This window comes from Pezoporus flaviventris, unplaced genomic scaffold (assembly GCF_033815535.1).
Source record: "Pezoporus flaviventris isolate CSIRO_AGI_PZ_B2104156 unplaced genomic scaffold, CSIRO_AGI_Pfla_v1 ptg000016l, whole genome shotgun sequence".
Classification (NCBI taxonomy): Eukaryota; Metazoa; Chordata; class Aves; order Psittaciformes; family Psittacidae; genus Pezoporus; species Pezoporus flaviventris.
The window spans coordinates 1181042-1200239 of record NW_026892564.1 but is presented as its reverse complement, the minus strand read 5'-3'; the positions used below and the strand labels follow the sequence as shown (position 1 = coordinate 1200239).

At 43.2% G+C, this 19198-nt stretch overlaps 2 protein-coding genes across 4 annotated transcripts in view; both read right to left on the bottom strand.

Moving 5' to 3' along the window:
• LTA4H (leukotriene A4 hydrolase) overlaps nucleotides 1-19198 on the bottom strand; it is a 128491-nt gene that overhangs the window by 93530 nt on the left and 15763 nt on the right. The window lies entirely within an intron of this gene.
• Nucleotides 2245-17797, bottom strand: HAL (histidine ammonia-lyase). Of its 3 annotated transcripts, XM_061454563.1 has the most exons (20): nucleotides 17334-17796; nucleotides 16848-16908; nucleotides 16648-16675; nucleotides 16280-16354; nucleotides 16102-16174; nucleotides 15952-16018; nucleotides 15726-15763; nucleotides 15521-15646; nucleotides 13768-13907; nucleotides 12232-12279; nucleotides 11083-11230; nucleotides 10903-10998; nucleotides 10758-10816; nucleotides 9893-9973; nucleotides 8931-8996; nucleotides 8659-8824; nucleotides 5437-5571; nucleotides 4232-4340; nucleotides 4081-4150; nucleotides 2245-3019 (listed from the first exon to the last, which is right to left on the bottom strand). In XM_061454563.1, exons 1-20 carry the CDS (start codon nucleotides 17623-17625, stop codon nucleotides 2873-2875), a joined length of 2025 nt encoding a protein of 674 aa, XP_061310547.1. In that variant the 5' UTR covers nucleotides 17626-17796; the 3' UTR covers nucleotides 2245-2872. The 3 variants fall into 3 exon arrangements, with proteins under 3 accessions (XP_061310547.1, XP_061310549.1, XP_061310548.1); XM_061454565.1 differs by lacking the exon at nucleotides 10903-10998 and having other exon boundaries at nucleotides 17334-17797; XM_061454564.1 differs by lacking the exon at nucleotides 16280-16354 and having other exon boundaries at nucleotides 17334-17786.

Here is a 19198-nt window from a genome sequence, read left to right as displayed (position 1 = left end):
TAATCAGCTAAGTTTGAACATGCTTCTGACGATAAGTTGAGTGTATGACAACACCTACTCAGAGCAATGTCAGAAGATCCTGTTTTTTTTAAAGCTCTCTTTCTTTTTTTCTTTCCACTGCTATTTTTATTCTTTTTTTCTGGGGCTTCTGCCATCATTTGGGGAAGTGACATGAAGAAAAAAGGATGATATAGCTCTGGGGAGTTCAAGCTGCTGCAGTGTTTAAGCAGATGGTCTGGGGTAGGGAGGGTCTCTGAATACACACTGGCTGAGGCTTTTCTTCAACTTCAAATGGTGGCTACAGAAACAAAAGAACTTCATTTTCTGAAAGTCATAAAACTACACCTGACAAGCACTAAGAACTCAGCATCAAAAATTATATTGATACAATCAGGTGGCATAACCTGTGGCACAGAGTAGTGGTTTAGTGAACCAGACCCCTGAGGAAGAACGACAGTCTCATTCTGACCAACAGATAGTTGAAAGCCATCACAAACATGTATGAGCTTTATTATGACCTTCTGATCTCCCGACCTTTGGCACATCTGCTAACATCCAAAATACGTAAGCCCCCATAGAGTATCTTTGTTCCTGCTTTGAGCCATGCAAGCCAACTAAATCAGTTTTCAAAACAATTTAACGGCATTCCTGCCACTAGATGTGTTTTCCCGTAAGCAGATGTTGCACCAGATGTGGGTGTGGACTTTATAGAGCTTGGAAGAACACCTGAAGTATGCAATTGCACAGTCCGTTCTAACCAAGGCAGCCTTCATAAATAACATCCAAGCAGTCAGTTGGGGGAGCTGTCAGGGTATGAGTGTGTGGCTAGACCAGTGCCTCTTGGCTTTGCACAGGCACAGTGTGAAGCTGAGGCCACCGTGCTGCAATCTGTGCTGGTGGTCCCTTGGTCCCAGCCAGCCAGAAGTGGTGTGAGTGGGACCAATGCCTAGCACCTCCCCTGTGAAGTGCCTGAGGCATTGAGGGGCCCAAGATTGCATAAGAAAAACCTCAAATATTCTTCTGCTGGACAGGAATAGGCATTTGTGGCCTGAAACTACTGATGTGAGGGGATTCTTTTCTCATGGGAACCATAAACCATGTGCTTGTCTGACCAGCTCAGGCAAATCCAGTAGCCGTTTGGAAATACACCCCAGGACTGTAATTAATGGCAGGTTTGCAGTTAGAGCAGGCGGGTATACTTTGGTGATGCAGCTGGCTTCAGTGCTCCCGCACCTCCACCTTCATGGTCCTGCCACTGCAGTGTTACCACCATGCCATGCAGCTGTCAGGGAGGGCACATCCCACTGAAATGCAGTTTTTTGTTTGTTTGCTTTTCATGTGGGAGCAATGACGTTCACTCGCTGGCTCCCACAGTGGCTGGGGGTGGGACATGGAAACTTCTGCTGGCTTTGCTGCTGAAGGAACCATATGGTTTAGCCATAACATGAGGCTGAAGGCAAATGTTGGCCCTACAAGCTCTAAGCCTGGCTGCTTGTTCCCACACTTGATTTTAATTAATACCTTATTTTACACAGAATGGAACAGCTTCAGGGGGAGACTTGGATATGCCTGCTACAGAGCCTTGGGCTGAAAGAGAAGGGACTGAATTGGTGCAGGAGAGACAGAGGCCAGAGATGCTGCAAGTGAGATGCAGAAGGGAGATAAAAGTTCTTGTGCCATGAGTAGATACCCCAGTTGCCAGGTCTTCTGGCCAGGTTAGGTGTCTCCCTGCTGGCTTGCCAACAGGCATGGGTCCTCTCCTGGGGGCTCATGTAACACTGTAGCTCTCAGACACTTGAGGGCAGCCCCATACTAGGCTTTTGCTGTCCCTTGCAGCACAGCTGACAGCCTGGAAAGATTTCTAGCTCATGCTGAACCCCCTCCAGCCATGGGTATCAGGCCAGTAGTGCCAGGGCTGGTGTTTGTTAACCAATCTTCACATGTCATCACTGCACCGTGATGTGAAGTCCAAGTCCTGACTCTTCCCTTGCAAAACAAAGCCTGTACCAGAGGTCAGTACTGTAACACAGTACACTGTGACACCAGCCCCTCTGTGGCGATGGAGCCTTTGGATAGCTGGTGAGCCATGGGAGTGTAGATGTTGTGCTATTGCTTCAGCACCAGCTCAGATCTACAACTCCTACATCTCCTCCTCCCCCTTGCTTTCCTGGCCCCTGTTCCACCTCTCCTATTTCCAAATTAAGCTTTTGCTTTACATTTTCATCATCACACATGACAGGAAAATAGATTGCTGCAGTTGTATATGAAACCTCAGTTTATTTATTGCAGGTGTGAGCTCATAGCTCTTAGAAAGCTGCATCGAGTGTAGTTTATCACCAGAACACAATATATTTGCTCTGGAGAACACCCTCCAAAGTGCATTTTCATGCACACAGCTTTTGTGATTTATGAAGCACCTGCTCTAAAAATACAAGAACCTGTACCTCACACATGATCTGCAAGAAAGAGGATAATTAAGTCTCCTTAAGATAATTTTGTTGAGGCAGAATGAAGGGGACCATAGCAGTTACTCCAAGGAAAAAAAATAAAGGCGAGAATATCAAACCTAGGCTGTTTGGTATCATTGGCACAGCTGAGGAGAAAACAAGAGAAGAGCTGAAAAAACAAATACAGGATGCCCTGTGCAAAACATCCATTAATGCTTTGTGTTAGAAGCTCAGGAAATTCAGTCAAAACCACACTATCATGATAGACTGTCTTTCACATGTAAGGAAACTAGTGAGCCATTTCTTTACTATCTCTATGCGCTCCTGAGCTACACAGTCAAGTCCTTTGGTTCACCTGAAAAAAACACACTGAGTTCAAACAGAACAGCTACCCTTGGGCAAAGTCCTGGAAAGGATCTGCTCTCTTAAAGTTCGTTCTGATGCCTGTGGTCATGACCAACACCTATATGATCCAGCGATCCCAGGGAGAAAGCTGTTGGTGAAATGGGTCTCGATTCAGGGATGTGTTCCCTCCTGTACTTTTCAATGTAAGGTTCAGCCACTTCCCACACCTGCAAAACAAGAAAGTGAAACAGCAGAAACAGAGGCAAAACAAAAGGTCAGGTGAGACATCAACGCACAAGTTCAGGAAACCCTGTAGGAAAGTTACTGGGATGGATGAGAATTACAGCCCTATGCAGATACATTGTATGTGATCAGCAGGACCAGAGAAGCGGCCAGAGTGAGGTTTAAGGAAGTGCATGTGGATGGAGTTGACCGGAAAAAATACACCTTGGGGCCAGGGTGGGGGTGGGGGGGCAGCAAGGTGAAAGGATTAAAGGCAAAACCATTGCATCTTGTATTGCTACCAGGTTGATGTTCTGTGTGCAATAGCTGGGAGAGGATCACTGTCACTTCCTACAGAAGTACTTGGTTATGATGGGGATGAGGAAGGAAAATAGCAGCAGGCATGGACAAATTAAAAGGGGAGGGATGGCAGCTGGGGTTTAAGGCATAAAAGCAGTGTTCTACAGCTTCCTCCGTCTCTCCTTCTGTATGGGTTGCAAGAAGGTAAAAAAGAGGTGATTTTCTTCTCACATTTGCTTACTCTCTTCAATTCTTCTGTTGTATTTTACGAACAAATAAAATGGACTGATCCTATAGCTATGCGGACACTTGGCCCAGGTTAACAGATTTCACCACTACTATTCCCTCATCCGTGTCTCATTGCATCCAGACCACGCCCACGGGCCTCAAGGCTAGGGAACCCTCACTGGCCCAGGAATGAGGATCACCCTCTGGAGAGGCTGCTGATTTCTGTGAAGATCTGTGGGCTTATAGGACCCTGCCCTTAAGCAGTTCTAAGTTGGACCTATGCCTGGACACTGCTGGACTTAATAATGTAACCTATCTATTACACAAGCAATACAAGGGCGAGTTTAGGAACTGATTTCTAAATCTATCCCACTAAAAACTAAGGAAAAATCAAACACCAGAAATCCAGTGGGTTTGCCCCAGGAAGACTGCTTTTAGTGATCCCATCCAGTGAATATACGGAAGGTTATTTCCGAAGCAGAGCTGCAGTGTGCTCCTCAGGACAGTTGTACCACTCGTGCCGAGACTCAACACTCACCTGCTGCTCCACGAGCAGCCTATGAGCTGCTTCAATATCTGGGGCCATGAAGCGATCCTTTATCCAAGGCCTGTAACGAGAAGCATTACAGACATTGGCCAAACATTAACCACCACTGTCAGCAGCTGGGGAGACATTTATCTGATCTTACCTCACAACGGAGCGCACAAGGTCGTAGACCTTCTCCAATGGGGTTGTTGTTCTCAGAGGGCGTAGGAATTCAATGCCCTGGCAGGCCGCGAGCAGCTCGATAGCCAGAACTAGGAAATCAGAACAGTGAAAGGGGTACTTTGCAGGACCAGCTCAAGGCAAGGTTTCCCTCATAAAGCTATTGCTGGCATTTATTCTAGATCATATGATATGATTTTAGGCAATGTGAACAGACCAGTGGATCCACACACCCCAGAGAGGTGGCCCAGCATCAGGATTGGGTTATGAATGGTGCTGGAGGCAGTATCCAGCATTTTAGCAAGCAGATTGTGAGTGCTCTGCAGTTCAGTGTGCCAGGAACTCAAGGTCACCACAGCCTTAAATCCATAGGAATCTCTTCCAGGGTATTTTGAATACTCAAATTAATGGCCATCGCAATTAAGAAAATCTCTTCAGGACTGAGAAGAAAGGGGCCTGAGCTATTAAAGAAAGTTCTGCCTAAGAAACTTGCAAGAGCCCACATGGAAGCACCAGGAAAATTACAGAGGTTTGGAAGAGAGTCTTCTGTCCAGAGAAGTTTGCACGTTATCTACCCACCTAACACCTGATCATTCATTATTGACATTAGTTCCTCACTTTTACAAGCCAGTTCCCCCAAGGATCTGAACGAACCAACTGGATCTAGGACACGCTGTTTCTCAGCACACTGTTGAAACACACAGTTCCTCAAACTCTTTTCTTTATGCACAAAAAATAGTTTCTATAGAACTAAGTCTTCAGAGCACTCAACAGTATAAACTTAGTGGGTGAGTTCAGTATTTGTGTGCCATGTATTACTCATACTACCAGTGACACACTATATCTAAGCACATCATCTGCCAAATAAATAAATAAACAACCAAGAGAGCAACCTGTAAGCAAGATTTCTGTAAGCAATCTGTAATCCCCTGTAAGCAAGGGAGGAAAGTTTTGCTGAGTGTCCTGCAGTAAGAGGTTTTGTTTCATAAGAAATATTTAGTACCAGATTTACCTGATTACTGGTAGAAATGTCAAAATGCTTGTAAAAGTATGTGAACATTTTTGAGACAGTTCTTTCAGGTGCATTAACTCCTTTTTTTCTTAAAATATATCTAAAAAGAATGGCACCAATATCTTCATGTAGTTACACATTTAAGGCCTGTGAGGAAATCAGTGTTTTAACTTTACCTTGTTCCACATGTTCAATAACTCTCAAGGCTTTTCTTGCAGCCCATCCTCCCATGGACACATGATCCTCTGTAGCAGCACTGGTTGAGAGAGAATCGACAGAAGAGGGGTGGCACAAGGCTTTGTTCTCAGAAACTGCAAGAAAACAGTGCAATGAATTTAGGACAGAATGGGCATGAGACAGCAGAAGAAATGGCCATTCTGGAGCAAAGAGCCTGTCCACCGCCTCAGGTCCAACTATTGTTCCTCTTTTGAGGATGCATCAAAATCCGTAATAAGCACCTTGAAAACTACCACTGCCTCTGAAAACAGCAATCAATATCAGGCTTAGAATCATAGAATAGTTAGGGTTGGAAAGGACCTTAAGATCATCAAGTTCCAACCCCCCTGCCATGGGCAGGGACACCTCCCACTAGATCTTGTCACCCAAGGCTCTGTCCATCCTGGCCTTGAACACTGCCAGGGATGGAGCATTCAGAACTTCCCTGGGCAACCCATTCCAGTGCCTCACCACCCTCACAGTAAAGAACTTCTTCCTTATATCCAATCTAAACTTCTCCTGTTTAAGTTTTAACCCATTACCCCTTGTCCTATCACTACAGTCTCTAATGAAGAGTCCCTCACCAGCATCCCTATAGGCACCCTTTGGATGCTGGAAGGCTGCTATGAGGTCTCCACGCAGCCTTCTCTTCTCCAGGCTGAACAGCCCCAACTTTCTCAGCCTGTCTTCATACGGGAGGTGCTCCAGTCCCCTGATCATCCTCGTGGCCCTCCTCTGGACTTGTTCCAACAGTTCCATGTCCTTTCTATGTTGAGGACACCAGAACTGCACACAATACTCCAGGTGAGGTCTCACAAGAGCAGAGTAGAGGGGCAGGATCACCTCCTTCGACCTGCTGGTCACACTCCTTTTGATGCAGCCCAGGATATGGTTGGCTTTCTGGGCTGGGAGCACACACTGAAGCCAGCTCATGTTCATTTTCTCATCAACCAACACCCCCAAGTCCTTCTCCACAGGGCTGCTCTGAATCTCTTCTCTGCCCAACCTGTAGCTGTGCCTGGGATTGCTCCCACCCAGGTGTAGGACCTTGCACTTGGCATGGTTAAACTTCATAAGGTTGGCATCAGCCCACCTCACAAGTGTGTCAAGGTCCCTCTGGATGGCATTCCTTCCCTCCAGGGTATCAACCGAACCACACAGCTTGGTGTCATTGGCAAACTTGCTGAGGGGTCACTCAATCCCACTGTCCATGTTGCCAACGGATGTTGAACAAGACCAGTCCCTCCCTACACCAATCCCTGAGGGACACCACTCGTTACTGATCTCCAGCCGGACACTGAGCCATTGACCACAACTCTTTGTGTGTGGCCATCCAGCCAGTTCTTTATCCACCAAGTGGTCCATCCATCAAATTGATGTCGCTCCAATTTAGAGACAAGGATGTCGTGTGGGACAGTGTCGAACGCTTTGCACAAGTCCAGGTAGATGACATCAACTGCTCTACCCCTGTCCATCAGTTCTGCAGCCCCATCATAGAAGGCCACCAAATGGGTCAGGCAGGATTTCCCCTTAGTGAAGCCATGCTGGCTGTCACCAAGCACCTTGTTGTTTTTCATGTGCCTTAGCATGCCTTCCAGGAGAATCTGCTCCAAGATTTTGCCAGGCACAGAGGTGAGACTGACTGGTCTGTAATTCCCCGGGTCATCCATTTTCCCCTTCTTGAAAATGGGGGTTGTATTTCCCTTTTTCCAGTCGTCAGGAACTTCACCTGACTGACATTATTTTTCATGTATGATGGACAGTGGCTTAGCAACTTCATTAGCCAGCTCCCTCAGGACCCGCGGATGGATTTCATCAGGTCCCATGGACTTGTGTACATTGAGGTTCTCAAAAGCCTTGAGATGCAAATATTAACCAAATATAGAAGAACTGCTCTCTCCTCCCCCACCTTCAGGGTTGTGTTGCTTTGACTCAAAGGCTTGATGGAAACTGAAGAAAAAGAGTGGGCAGCATCACTGAAATACAAGCCTGGCATGCCTCTTACTCCAAGGCAACCTCTGTTTTCGGTCACAGACATGCCCCCCCCGGTTTCAAGAAGAGAGCTTGAGATCAGCATCTGGTCTCTTCGCATCAGAGCAGAGGCCCTTGCAGAACTTGCTCTGGGAAGATGCAGGAGCATGATACAAATCCTCTCCCACCCTCCTTGCCTTGCTATGAGACTGCCCATGTCCCTCCTCTGGGCACATACACCCACAAGTTGGAAGCACTCCAGCTTTGAAAGACAGGTGGAAGACCTGGAGTAAGTCTCTTCAGCTGTGCTCAAAAGCAAGGGGAATTTGGCTGCAGGAAGGACTATAGGCACCATCCAAAACCAATCTGAGCTTGAGGACTGCTCTTTAGAACAGCAGAAATGAAGTCTGCATTCACAGTCCTCTGGATGCATGCAGATCTTTTCTAACCCATGGAGTCCTGGTGTCAGCTCAGTGATGAGTTAGGAGGCAGGGAGGTCATTTTCATTCCCTGAAGGAAAGACCATAAGCACCCCAGAACCTCTCACTCCAGATTGCAGACGTGAGCTGCAAAACCTGAAGCCAAGTAACAGCTAACGCCTGGAGCCAACCTAAACTCTGCCCAGCCAAAAGGAAAAGTTTCCATCCTTCAAAAAAGGGGACAAGCACTTCAGCTCCTTTTCCAGACCCACTTCCAAAACCAGCCTCTAGGCAGTGCTCCTTTATCACACTGATTTAGTTCACCGACTATTCTTTCCTGCAAGATGTTTACGTACACATTTATCTGACATGTTCTGTTCCTCTGTCTATTTGCATCTCTTATAATTTACCCTCTATACTCACAGCATGTTTACATTGGCTCTTGCTCTCCTGAACCTATGAACTGTAATATCCCAGGGCTCTTATGTTGGTGACTAAATGAGAAAACTCCGTGCCAATCCCATAAAGATGCAAACAGGCAAGTGTTCTCACTAAAGTCCACCCCTAAGGGTTTGCACGCTCAGAGCACTAAACTTGTCCATGGGTCAATGCAGAATAAAGAATCCTGAGCTGAAATAACTGTAGCTGGACTGAACTTAAAACTTTGTACCCAGCTCATAGAGAAGAGATGGAAAACAGGAGTGAGATGCCTTTGTATCTATTACCAAATTACAACTGCCTTGACATAAAATGGTCTTTCTAGCTTTCTCTTGATATTGCTCAAGCACTCACCCAGGGCAGCTGCTGTGCAGTGTGCTATCATGAAGCCAGAGTTCAGACCTCCTTCAGTGACTAAAAATGCAGGCAGTTCGCTGAGCGAGGGGTTGCAGAGCCTCTCAATTCTTCTTTCACTAATTGCAGCGAGTTCATGCACACCAATTGCCAAGTAGTCCAGAGCCTATACAAGAAGATCTCATTAAACCAGATGACAGGAGAAACAAACAAACAAATAGAAAACCAAAACAGAAACCAACTAGTTTTTATTTCTCCAAATGCTTAATTACCTTTGCAGGATATTCACCATGAAAATTTCCTCCAGAAATGGTCTCTGCTCTTTCAGCAAACACCATCTTTAAGGAGAAGTTAAGGTAAAAATATGAGTGAAAATTCAGTTTACATGACAGATATCTGTCACTAATCAAGTATCTTAACTGAAGGAATGTTTGTGTTAACAGGTTCCTATTTGCAAGCACATTATATCTGTGTGTTCACTTTTGAGAAAATGAAGACCCAATCTCAGTTCTCCAAACTTACAGATACAATTTTGACATCTATTTTTCCAAATAGACTACATGAAATGAGGTCTTTGATCAAGGGTGAGAAGGGTGCAAAGAAACACACGTGTCTGGATCCTAACATAGTTTCTCAGTTCTCTGGTAGATTCTCTCCATGCTAGGTACAATTTTAGATAGGTTACAAGCAGTCATGCTTATTAGCAGTTGATATGGTGTTACGTATAGCAACATTATGCTGCTGAGGGGAATCCAGCCTTGCCCAGTGCCAATATGAGAACTGTACACAGAGTTTACGAGGCTGAGCCACAATGAGGCTTACCAGCCAATATGTCTTTTGTCTGCCTTCCCAGAGTGCAATTTAGTACAGGTTTCACTCATGCTGCACCAACAGATGTTTCATATGACAAATCACCACCTGTCTGCGTCCATTTGGTTGCCAAATCCCATCTATCTACATATTCAATATAGACATATACAATCTAATCTAGGAAACATTTAACATGCACTAAACCACATGCACATGTCATTTCCTCTCCCCAATACACGCTTGGATGCACCAATGCAGACATGGGAAAAGGAAGAGAAGTTGCTGTTGCAGCTTCTTGATTGTAGTAGTTCTTGACTGAAGGCAGTTACAATGTTTTTTCCTCCGATGCAAATAATCATATAGAAGAAATGGATAAAAAAGACAAAGCAAAATTTTACATAGTAAGAAGGTCATCAAAAGATACAGGGTTATCCGTGGCACTATTGATTTCAGTCATCATGATGTCCTTCACAAAAGCAATTGTATCGTTTACAACTCCATGCACCTAGAACAAAGGACATTAGCACCTGATCTTAGTATCCATACTTACTTCATCTTCAGGATGTTGACTGAGCTGCAGGTACTCTCCCATCCTCCCAGTCTCTAAATCCATACATGCAGATGGTCTTGGATTTGCTCTTAAAATAAGGATCATCTCTGCCCATCCTAGACACGCAGAAGACTGTATTTACTGTTATTATGGCAGTATCGCTAAAAGGGTTACTTGAATATGTCATTCTTTACTTGTCTGGGTTGGTTTACCCTAAATGGAAGATAGGATACTTACTCAGTCGTAGAAGTGTTATTAGGGGAGAAGTAGCTTCATCAATCCCCCACAGAAAACAGTCTCATTAATTAATTAACTTCCATTAATTCCACTGATTTAATAACTTTGAACATGCTAAAACTTATGGGATTGAGTTTTCACTATGTTTGAGATATTGCAATCTGGCTGCTTCTGGAACCACCTTTCCTCAGTTCATGGTCTTAGCATCACTGCAGAAGAAAAGACTCTGCAAAGCCCTCAAGCACAGAAACCAGCACCTTCGCTCTGCTTCTCACACCGTGGTCTCTTCTAGACATGAACGTAGCTTTGTTAGATGCTGCCCAATGGGTGCATGCATGGGATCAATAAATTACATGTGTCCATTAATATTAACTTTGAAGTGAGGGAAATGCAAAATAAAACCTCTAACAGAGTCAGACAACATATAATTGATGCATTTCTGAGGTGGGAACTTCACCGTCATTTATCTATTGCTATGAAAAGAAATAAAAGTAAGTTTTACCTGAGGGCAGCAGCGCATTGTGTATGCATCCTGAACTCGGTCACAGAATCTATGGCTCTCTAAAAGGAAATAAGAGAGGAAAACCCAAATATTCCCTCATACGAAAGCATACAGGCTACTGTTGATGAAGGGCAAGATTGTTCACCTGCTATTTCTGATGGATGATGGTCAGAATCTAGAAGGGACCTGAATCGAAATGCCACTTCAGCCTGCCCTCGGTGTGGGCGCACTGCATGGATATCTAGTAAATCAAATTACACTGTCAGGTTTTGTTTCTCTTGCCAACAGCTGTTAAGTGAATAGACAGGAAAGGCTCAGTACCCACCAGTGTCAAAGGCCCTCGTTGTACCCTTCAAGACTTCAAGCGTAAGGGCAGCAATTATGTCAGCTTGTCTAGCTATAGCACCAGCTCTTTCAACCGCCTCACATCCCAGCGAGGTGATCATTTGTGTCCCATTGATGAGAGCCAGACCCTTCAAAGAGAGGGCAGATGTTAAGCAAATTCATTGTGGCTATTCCACATGCTGTGATAATTCCCCATCTCTGTGATAATTGTTTATCTTGTATGAATGAGTTAAAGACCTTTGCTCAGCTTCCTGGATCGTCCTGAAATCATAAAACGCACAGCTTGACCTGGCATCTTTGCTACATAAATTGTCAGCGTTCATGACTACTAAGTCACTTTAGGCAGCATTGGAGCTCCAGCAGTTTCAAGCAAGAGGTTTACTTAATGTTTTTTCAAGTTTATTTCAAGCAAGTAAAGCACAGAAAATATTTATTCTTTTCCAGTCCTTTGGAAGTGGAATCCTATTCTTATTGTTTCTTCTTAAATTATTAAACCTCAAAAGTTATGAGCATGGGGGGGTGCAATGAGGAAGTAGTATATTAAAAGAGCATTAGAAGTTATAACTGCTTTAAAAGATTTGTTCTAAGCAAACATGAGGCCCATGGGAGCCTTCATTTGCCTTTAGAAGACAATGAATTTGGCTTCTTGCTCCTGGTGCTGTTTTATAACTACTGAGGTCCATTATCAAAAAGGTCCACAGCCCTCAAACCTGTTGTATTCCCATGTAAATGTTAATATTCAGAGTGAGATTCATCTCACCTAGTTTTAATGATCTAGAAGTCAAACACCTGGTTCAAGTCAGTCATCTGAGCTCCTGTTACAGTCAAAGGGCAAATAGGTACCTTGAGAAGGCTTCTTAGATAGCTGTTTCAGGATGATATAAAGAGTTTTCTGAAGATGCCTATGTCCACCAACTACAGAGCCAATCTAAACATGAGGCTTGGGTCTGACATTTCAAGTCAAATAGGGTGATACTAAGAGAGGTGAATCCCACCCTTGATAATATTTCATTAATATCCTTCTGGAGCTTGATTTAAAATGACTGTTAATTCATTTCATGCTTAAATTGTAAGCATAGTGATCGACTATGCTTGTTTTCCATCAGCTGGAATCATTATACTTTATTACCTCTTTTGGTTTCAAGGTAATTGGTCTGAGACCATGGGCTTCCAGGACCTGTGAAGGCGTTTAATGAAAGGGTAATTAATACAAAAGGTTTCCAGTAATTCATTCACCAAAAATATTTCAAATCTTAAATGTTTCCATAAATAAAAATATTAACAAATCCCTTAAGCAACAGGTGAAAATGACCTTTCTATACAAACATTTAAAATACTGTTTTTCTGCTGGGCTAAATAAAGGACAGCATTTTGGGGCTTTTGAACTAGCACTTCATTTCCCAGTGCCAATAGAAGAAAGTAGTAGGAACAGCGGAGCAGGACACTGCCACAGCCCATTAACATTTACCATGTGTCAGCTGATGGAAGAGAGTAATTGTAGCCAAGGCTGGAAACACCTTGAGAAGGTAGTTCTGCCTACACCCTGCCTCATAACAGGTTTGGCTTCACATAAACTACTCCTTTATAAATGATTCCCTAACCATTTCTATGGAAGACCTCCAATGATCGAAATCCTACTCGGTTTATTCTATACATGTCTATTCCATACGGCGATCACTCTTGTGAGAAATAGAGGAACGGTATAGCTTTGACTCTGGTTATAGTCTTTTCAACCTTTCCAACTGAAGAGGTAATAACGTCTCAGAGGTGTACAACTGTAACTTCTGGTCCCAAAGGTGCAGAACACACCAGCCTGCTTCTTTCTTACTTCTCTCCCTGTGCAGCTCTCAGCATTTCTCCAGCCTACAGCAAGGGTACAGCTACCAATCCATGAATAAATCTGGTGTTCAAATATTCATGGATAGGAGTGACAGATGTATCAGAACAAACCATCACAAAAGACTCTGGAGGGGCCAGACTTGGAGACACTCAAAGCTAAATCAATCTGCTGATATCTTAGTGGCAAATTCACAATTAATTGAAAATTAATTCCATTGTAAAGCTTCCATCTTGCAAAGGAGAGTGTTATAAATGTTTCTTGGAACCCTAGTTAATTTATCAAAAAATGAAATGTCCAAACGTGTGTGTTCACTTAAAGTCATTATAAAATCAGTAGTAATGCTACTGATATGAGTTACTGCCTCAAATACTCTCCAGTTGCTCTCAGCATTTCAAGGTTTGAATTTGAGGTGATCTTTTTTTTTGGAACAGTGTTGATGTCCATGGAGCTCAAGATGTAGTAACTATACTTTCATAGCTGGTATCATATTCTGTCCCTTTCTCCAGGTCCTAAATTACATCACCATGCTATCTTGTTTTGCAATACTATGGCATGGTATTTCTTTAGGACTTAATAACATGCTGCACATTCGTATCTGCTCCACTGAGTGTGGGTCAGATACTCCATTCTCATGGATCCACCTTCCTCAAGGTGGAGAATGAGTACTAAAAGAAACTTAGTCCCAGTTCAGACTGGTACAAAAAAATCCAAAGTCTTTTACATACTCTTAATCTGAGAGAAAGCTCTCTTTCTCTCAAGGCTGCACACAGTTTGGCAAATGAGCCAGCAAGTAGAAGAAAAAGCAATCGGCTGCATGAATCTTACATATTTAGCATCAGCCCAGCCGCTCTTTGGGGACCACATTTTTCCCTCTCCAATTAATCCCAGAGCAAGATGAGAGAGGGGGGCCAAGTCTCCACTGGCTCCAACTGTTCCTTTTTCTGGGATATAAGGAAGGCAGGATGCTAGGAAGAAAACAAAAATGACTCCTGTTAGAGCTGCCTCTTGATACTCCTTGGAAAACAGAGAAGCCAGCATATGAGTGCAGTCACAATAACATCCTTTGATCATAGTCAATAGCACCAACAGGATTACTCTTGTTGCAGACTGGGATTTGTCCCTGTTCACAGGCTAGCTGTAGTTTATGAAGAAAGTAATCCTTTCTGCTTTTAGCCCTGCATTTAGTTTTGGAGTGGGGTGATCACAGTCCAGGGTGATTGCAGGTACAGCCACACAGCCGGGCAGGTAAAACATCACTCTTCTCAGCTCTCTAATGCAGGGTGAAGACTGATGTGGACAAACCTACCTCCTCATTCTCACTCCACTAAACTCCTAGAAATCAGCTTATGATAGAATGATAAAATGGTTTTGGTTGGTAGGGACCTTAGAGATCTCTCCCTTAGTTCTAACTCAGCTGCCACGGGCAGTGACACCTTCCACTAGATCAGGTTGCTCACAGACCCATACAGTCTGGCCTTGAGCAATTCCAGAGATGGGGCATCTCCGAGTCCTCTTCCCTCCATCCTAGTCTTCTGAGCACTGAATGGGTGGAAATGAAGAAACTGAACCCAGGGAACTTCAGAAAAAGCAGGGAAGGAACCAGTCCAATTCTCTTCTTTTGCAGAGCTAAACACTAAATTGCAGCTCCTTCACCCACTGTTGGTGGAGGGGGGTATAACAGAAGGCAGCGCAAAGCCTGTACTCTTTGGGCCCCTTGTATATGAATGTGACTCTTCTCTCACGTGCATGATCTATAGTTTCACAACAATCTTCCAATCTATAGTTTAGGAAAAATTAAAAGAGAAGGAAAGTTGAATGTAATACTCTAACATAGAGAGAAGATGCTCTTTACTCATCACTGCTGCACTGGCATGCCTTCCCAGAGGGACCATCACTGGACATCAGCTGACAAACAGCACAGCCACACCTTTGGTTTCCCTGCCACAACATCCGTGGCAAAGCAACTTCAACTGCTTTGACAGTTGTGGCCACATAAGCTGCTGACCAGCCACACACTTCTGCATTGCTGCCTTGTAGCCCTTGATTACAAACACTTGTGTAGGTGGGGGGGGGGGTTCTACTCACAAAACCAGGTGCTGCTTAAGTGGATCTGCTTGACAAACACCAATACACACAGTTATCTACATGGTAATAGCTACCTCCCTCCCCAAAATCCCAGCATTCCTAAAGATGGTGGCACACAACAGCACATACCCAACAGGACATTAGACTTAAGCCCTTGAGGAAGAGATCACCCCAAATCAGTCATGCTCCCAGTTCAGCCTAGTATTGCACTAATTACCTAACCTCTCAGAGGCTCATTTCCTAAACTCATGCCTATTGAAGTTCATCCCTTTCTCTCAGCCTTTCCTGTCAGTTCTTCTCATACCCCTCTTTTTTCAACAGAGGAACAGTCTCTAGTTGTGAGCTTGTCAAGCCAAGCTCTGGTCCTGATCTCTCACAACTACGAAGTTGAAAGAGCAACATCCATAGCTTGACCCATTAAGCTGCACCCTTTAATGAAACAGTTAAAAGAAAAAGATTAGGGAAAGGGGACTTTCTTTAAATATCTTTTTACCATTAAATGCTTCAATAACTTGTTGGAGCGTTTCTAGAGATATTCCACTGTATCCTTTTGCCAGGACGTTGATTCTCAGTGCCAGCAGCATGCGAGACCTCTCTGGGCTTAAGGGTTTCCCCACACCTGAAACAGTAACCTTTTTGGTAACTAACCTGCTACCAGCAGTGACAGAAGAGGGAAACATCAGGTGATTTCTCATTACCAGCTGAATGTGAGCGAACCAAGTTCACCTGAAGCTCCCTATGAACAAAAAGGAAAAAAGTAAAACCCCAAATAAGTCTCATCAGGGTTTATTTTGCATGGAACAGAGGGAAATACTGAAGCAACCCTCTCATCTAACCACAGAATATAAATGTACAGGGTCAAACCGCTCCCTCTTCTTCCTTTCCTGAAAGGAAAGGATGGAGCAAGCTGCACAAACAACTTACCTCAGCTTACTGTTTGGGATGACTGTCCTGGCAAACTTCCCAAACCCTGTGGTGATTCCATAAACAACTGCAAGAAACATACACTGCTGGTTAAGGAAGGAACGCAGTTAAGTTTTCTGAACAATTAATAGCTAGACTAAAAATATTTACCTGTCTGTTCCTTTACGATCCTTTCAATCACTTCTCGTGATTCATTGACTTTTGCTTCAGCTTCAGGTGTGAGCTAAAACATGAGCAGTTTAAATATTAGTTTATCTATTTCTATTATTATTTAGACTATAACAAGATAAACATGCAATTTTTAGCCACATTTATTCAGAATCTTTACCTTGATCTTGTAGAGCCCCTTTCCTAAATTGACCAAGTCTTCCGTTGTTAAACTGTTGCCATCTAAAAAAATATACTACACCGAAGAACCACCTTTTAGTTCGGGATATGTATCAAGTTGCTTAATAATCAGAATTAAAACAAATATACTTAAAACTCAGCAATGACAGGAAGGTTGCTCATGCTTATTTGCAAGACAGGAACCCACTAACAGAAACATAATAAGCGCATTATATAATTGAATTTCCTGGGCCCAGCCAATCTAACAGCCCCTGCACTTGCGAATGCTGCAGTGGTTCAACTCTCTGCACGTTTTTCGGTGAGTAACAGGATTTGTTACTGAGTTGTACAATCACTGGTAGTTCCTACCTGTTCTGGCTCTCGGTATTTGCTGTATCTGAAGGTTCTGTAAAGGAAAATAAAGGGCAGACCGGATTTCACAGTAGGGACCATTTGACTAGAGCCGGTAATGTGTTTTAAGAATGAAGGAACTCTAAAAGAACAGGAAAATCTAGAGAATTATAGATCTGGAATTATAAATAGTTCACATAGCACCAAAAAAAGGATACAAATGAACTCCTTCTGGCTGAGATGGTATGAAATTTGGAGACATTATATCTCCTTCTATAACTAGGAGAAATAAGCAGAATAAACACAAGTGGAATTAAATTGCACTCTACACATAAATTACTTTGTTATTCATTCTAATACAACTTCAAATTAGAATTATTATAGCTGTATCAACCCTGAATGTATTTGTACGCGTATAAGAAAATAGCAAGCAAATATGTATTCATTTAAGGTACTCTAAAGGCAAAAGCAGAACAGCCTAACCCAAGCATGTATTATATATGAAACCATATGCTGGTGATACATCTAGAATCCTGTACTTTCTAAGCTTTATATAGTTCTAACATTCTTAAAACATTATGGCATTTTTTCCATAAAAGTCATAATGCCCTCTCAGACGCAATTTTAGATAAACTAAGACAGAGTTTGCTGACACAGATGCCAACATGGTCACTCTGCAATGTGTTGCTTAACACTTTGCTTACCAACTTCAACAAATTCATTATCCTCCAGAGCATCCTCCACTGTATCTTCAAGATCCAGCAGGCCAAGTCCCTTGCACCTTCGAACGTAAAATTTTACTTCTTCTACGGAGGAAAATCCCCCATTGTCAGGTTTGTTCTTCATGTACCGTCTCACAGCTTCCTTTCCCAGCCACCCAACTGTGCTGGTGCTGCTTTGACATGGCACTGCCAGCCATTCTCCTCGGACATGCACTGTGTATCTCGGCATGCTTTCTCCCCCAAACTGTCCCTTGACAGAGAAGGGCTGCAGCATGCAGCAGCCTTACATTTACTATGTGATGGCCTGAAGACAGCTTCTAGCTGGAGTCCAATGTCACAATCAGTGAGAGGCAAAAATCCACCCTCAAAATCTCCACCTTTGTAAATAAGTGAGATCAATGTATTCAACTGACTTCATCCAATCAAACCAATCCCAGGGAGAACTCCCTTTTCATAGAAAGGCAAGTCCCCCAAACTATTGACACAGGACTGTTTTACCCCAAAGATCACATCAGGGATATAGAAATGAAAATCCAGGAGCTGGGTCTTACGTACCAATATTAGATAAATAAATCAGACTAAGCTGGAATGCAACTGTTCTAAAAACTTAAGGGTTTAACAGGAGTTAACAAAGTTGTCACCTGGCGGTAGATCACACTGATGAAAACCTCCATGATGGACAGGGCTGGAAAAGTCACCCTGTTAATATGGGTTGGTCAGGGCCGCTAAGTTTGGAAGAAAACGGATTATACTACTTTCATACCTCTATGTACTGCACGATAAAAGCAGGCAGCAGAGGCAGCAAGCCCACTTTGCTCAGTCCCATGCTGAAGTCTGAAAACATAATATTTGCATTGTAGGTGAGAAAAACACCTAAATTTTCATTACCCTTTCATTTATGATCTGGAAGATGTTGCTACAACAGATAACAAGAAGCATTAGGCCACAACTGCACACTACCAAGCCTGGTGCTGCTATTTCATGCTTCTTTTGCTGGCAGATGCAGAGGAAAAGAAATGGAGAAATACCTATCAAAATGGTGCCAAAATAAAGTTTAGCAATAACCATGTCCACACAGAGGCTGAAAATACCTTTGTCTTTAAAGATAAAACAATAACACCACTTGTAGTCCATGCTATCCACAATAGTGTTACCAGACAAAAGCACTATCATAAAGTGCACTTACCTGTGGTTGACTTATTGTGGGCAACTTTAAATTGAGACCCACAGGTGGGAGTCTCTATGAGCGAGATTAGACAGACAGACTGCCCCAGCAGAGCAGGACACTAGTGAAAACCATGCCTACCACCAATTTTTTTTCTAGCTCTGACAGCAAAAATACCAGGATTATCTGGCAGCATGAACTGCCAGATCACTATGTATGATAAATGGGCTTTTATGACAATGTATTACCCAAAACTAGTTATATAAAACATTTCTAAAACAAAGGAGTTTTCATTGCAATCTGATAGCTTGGACCAGAACCAATTAATACCAGGGACCCCCTTCTCCTACCAGAGACTTGCCCAAGGGAAATCTCATTCGTTCAGGTGACGCTGTAGCAGATGCCTGATTAGGTTTTGGGAGTAAATGAAAGGAATTGCATAAATTTCTAACCTGAAAAATAGAAAAATTCCTTTCAGGAATTTTCCAGCAGAACTTATCACTTGTTTAGAGGAGCAGCAAGGAGGGAATGAATGGCCTATTAGGTCCTTAACACAAGCCTGTAAACACTTTACATACAAGGAAATTATGCTATTATATTTCAAAAAAGCCAAGATTTCATTGTGTTTATTAGAAGCTGAGTGTCACAACATTCATAGAAAGAATTTAAACTCACTTTTGAG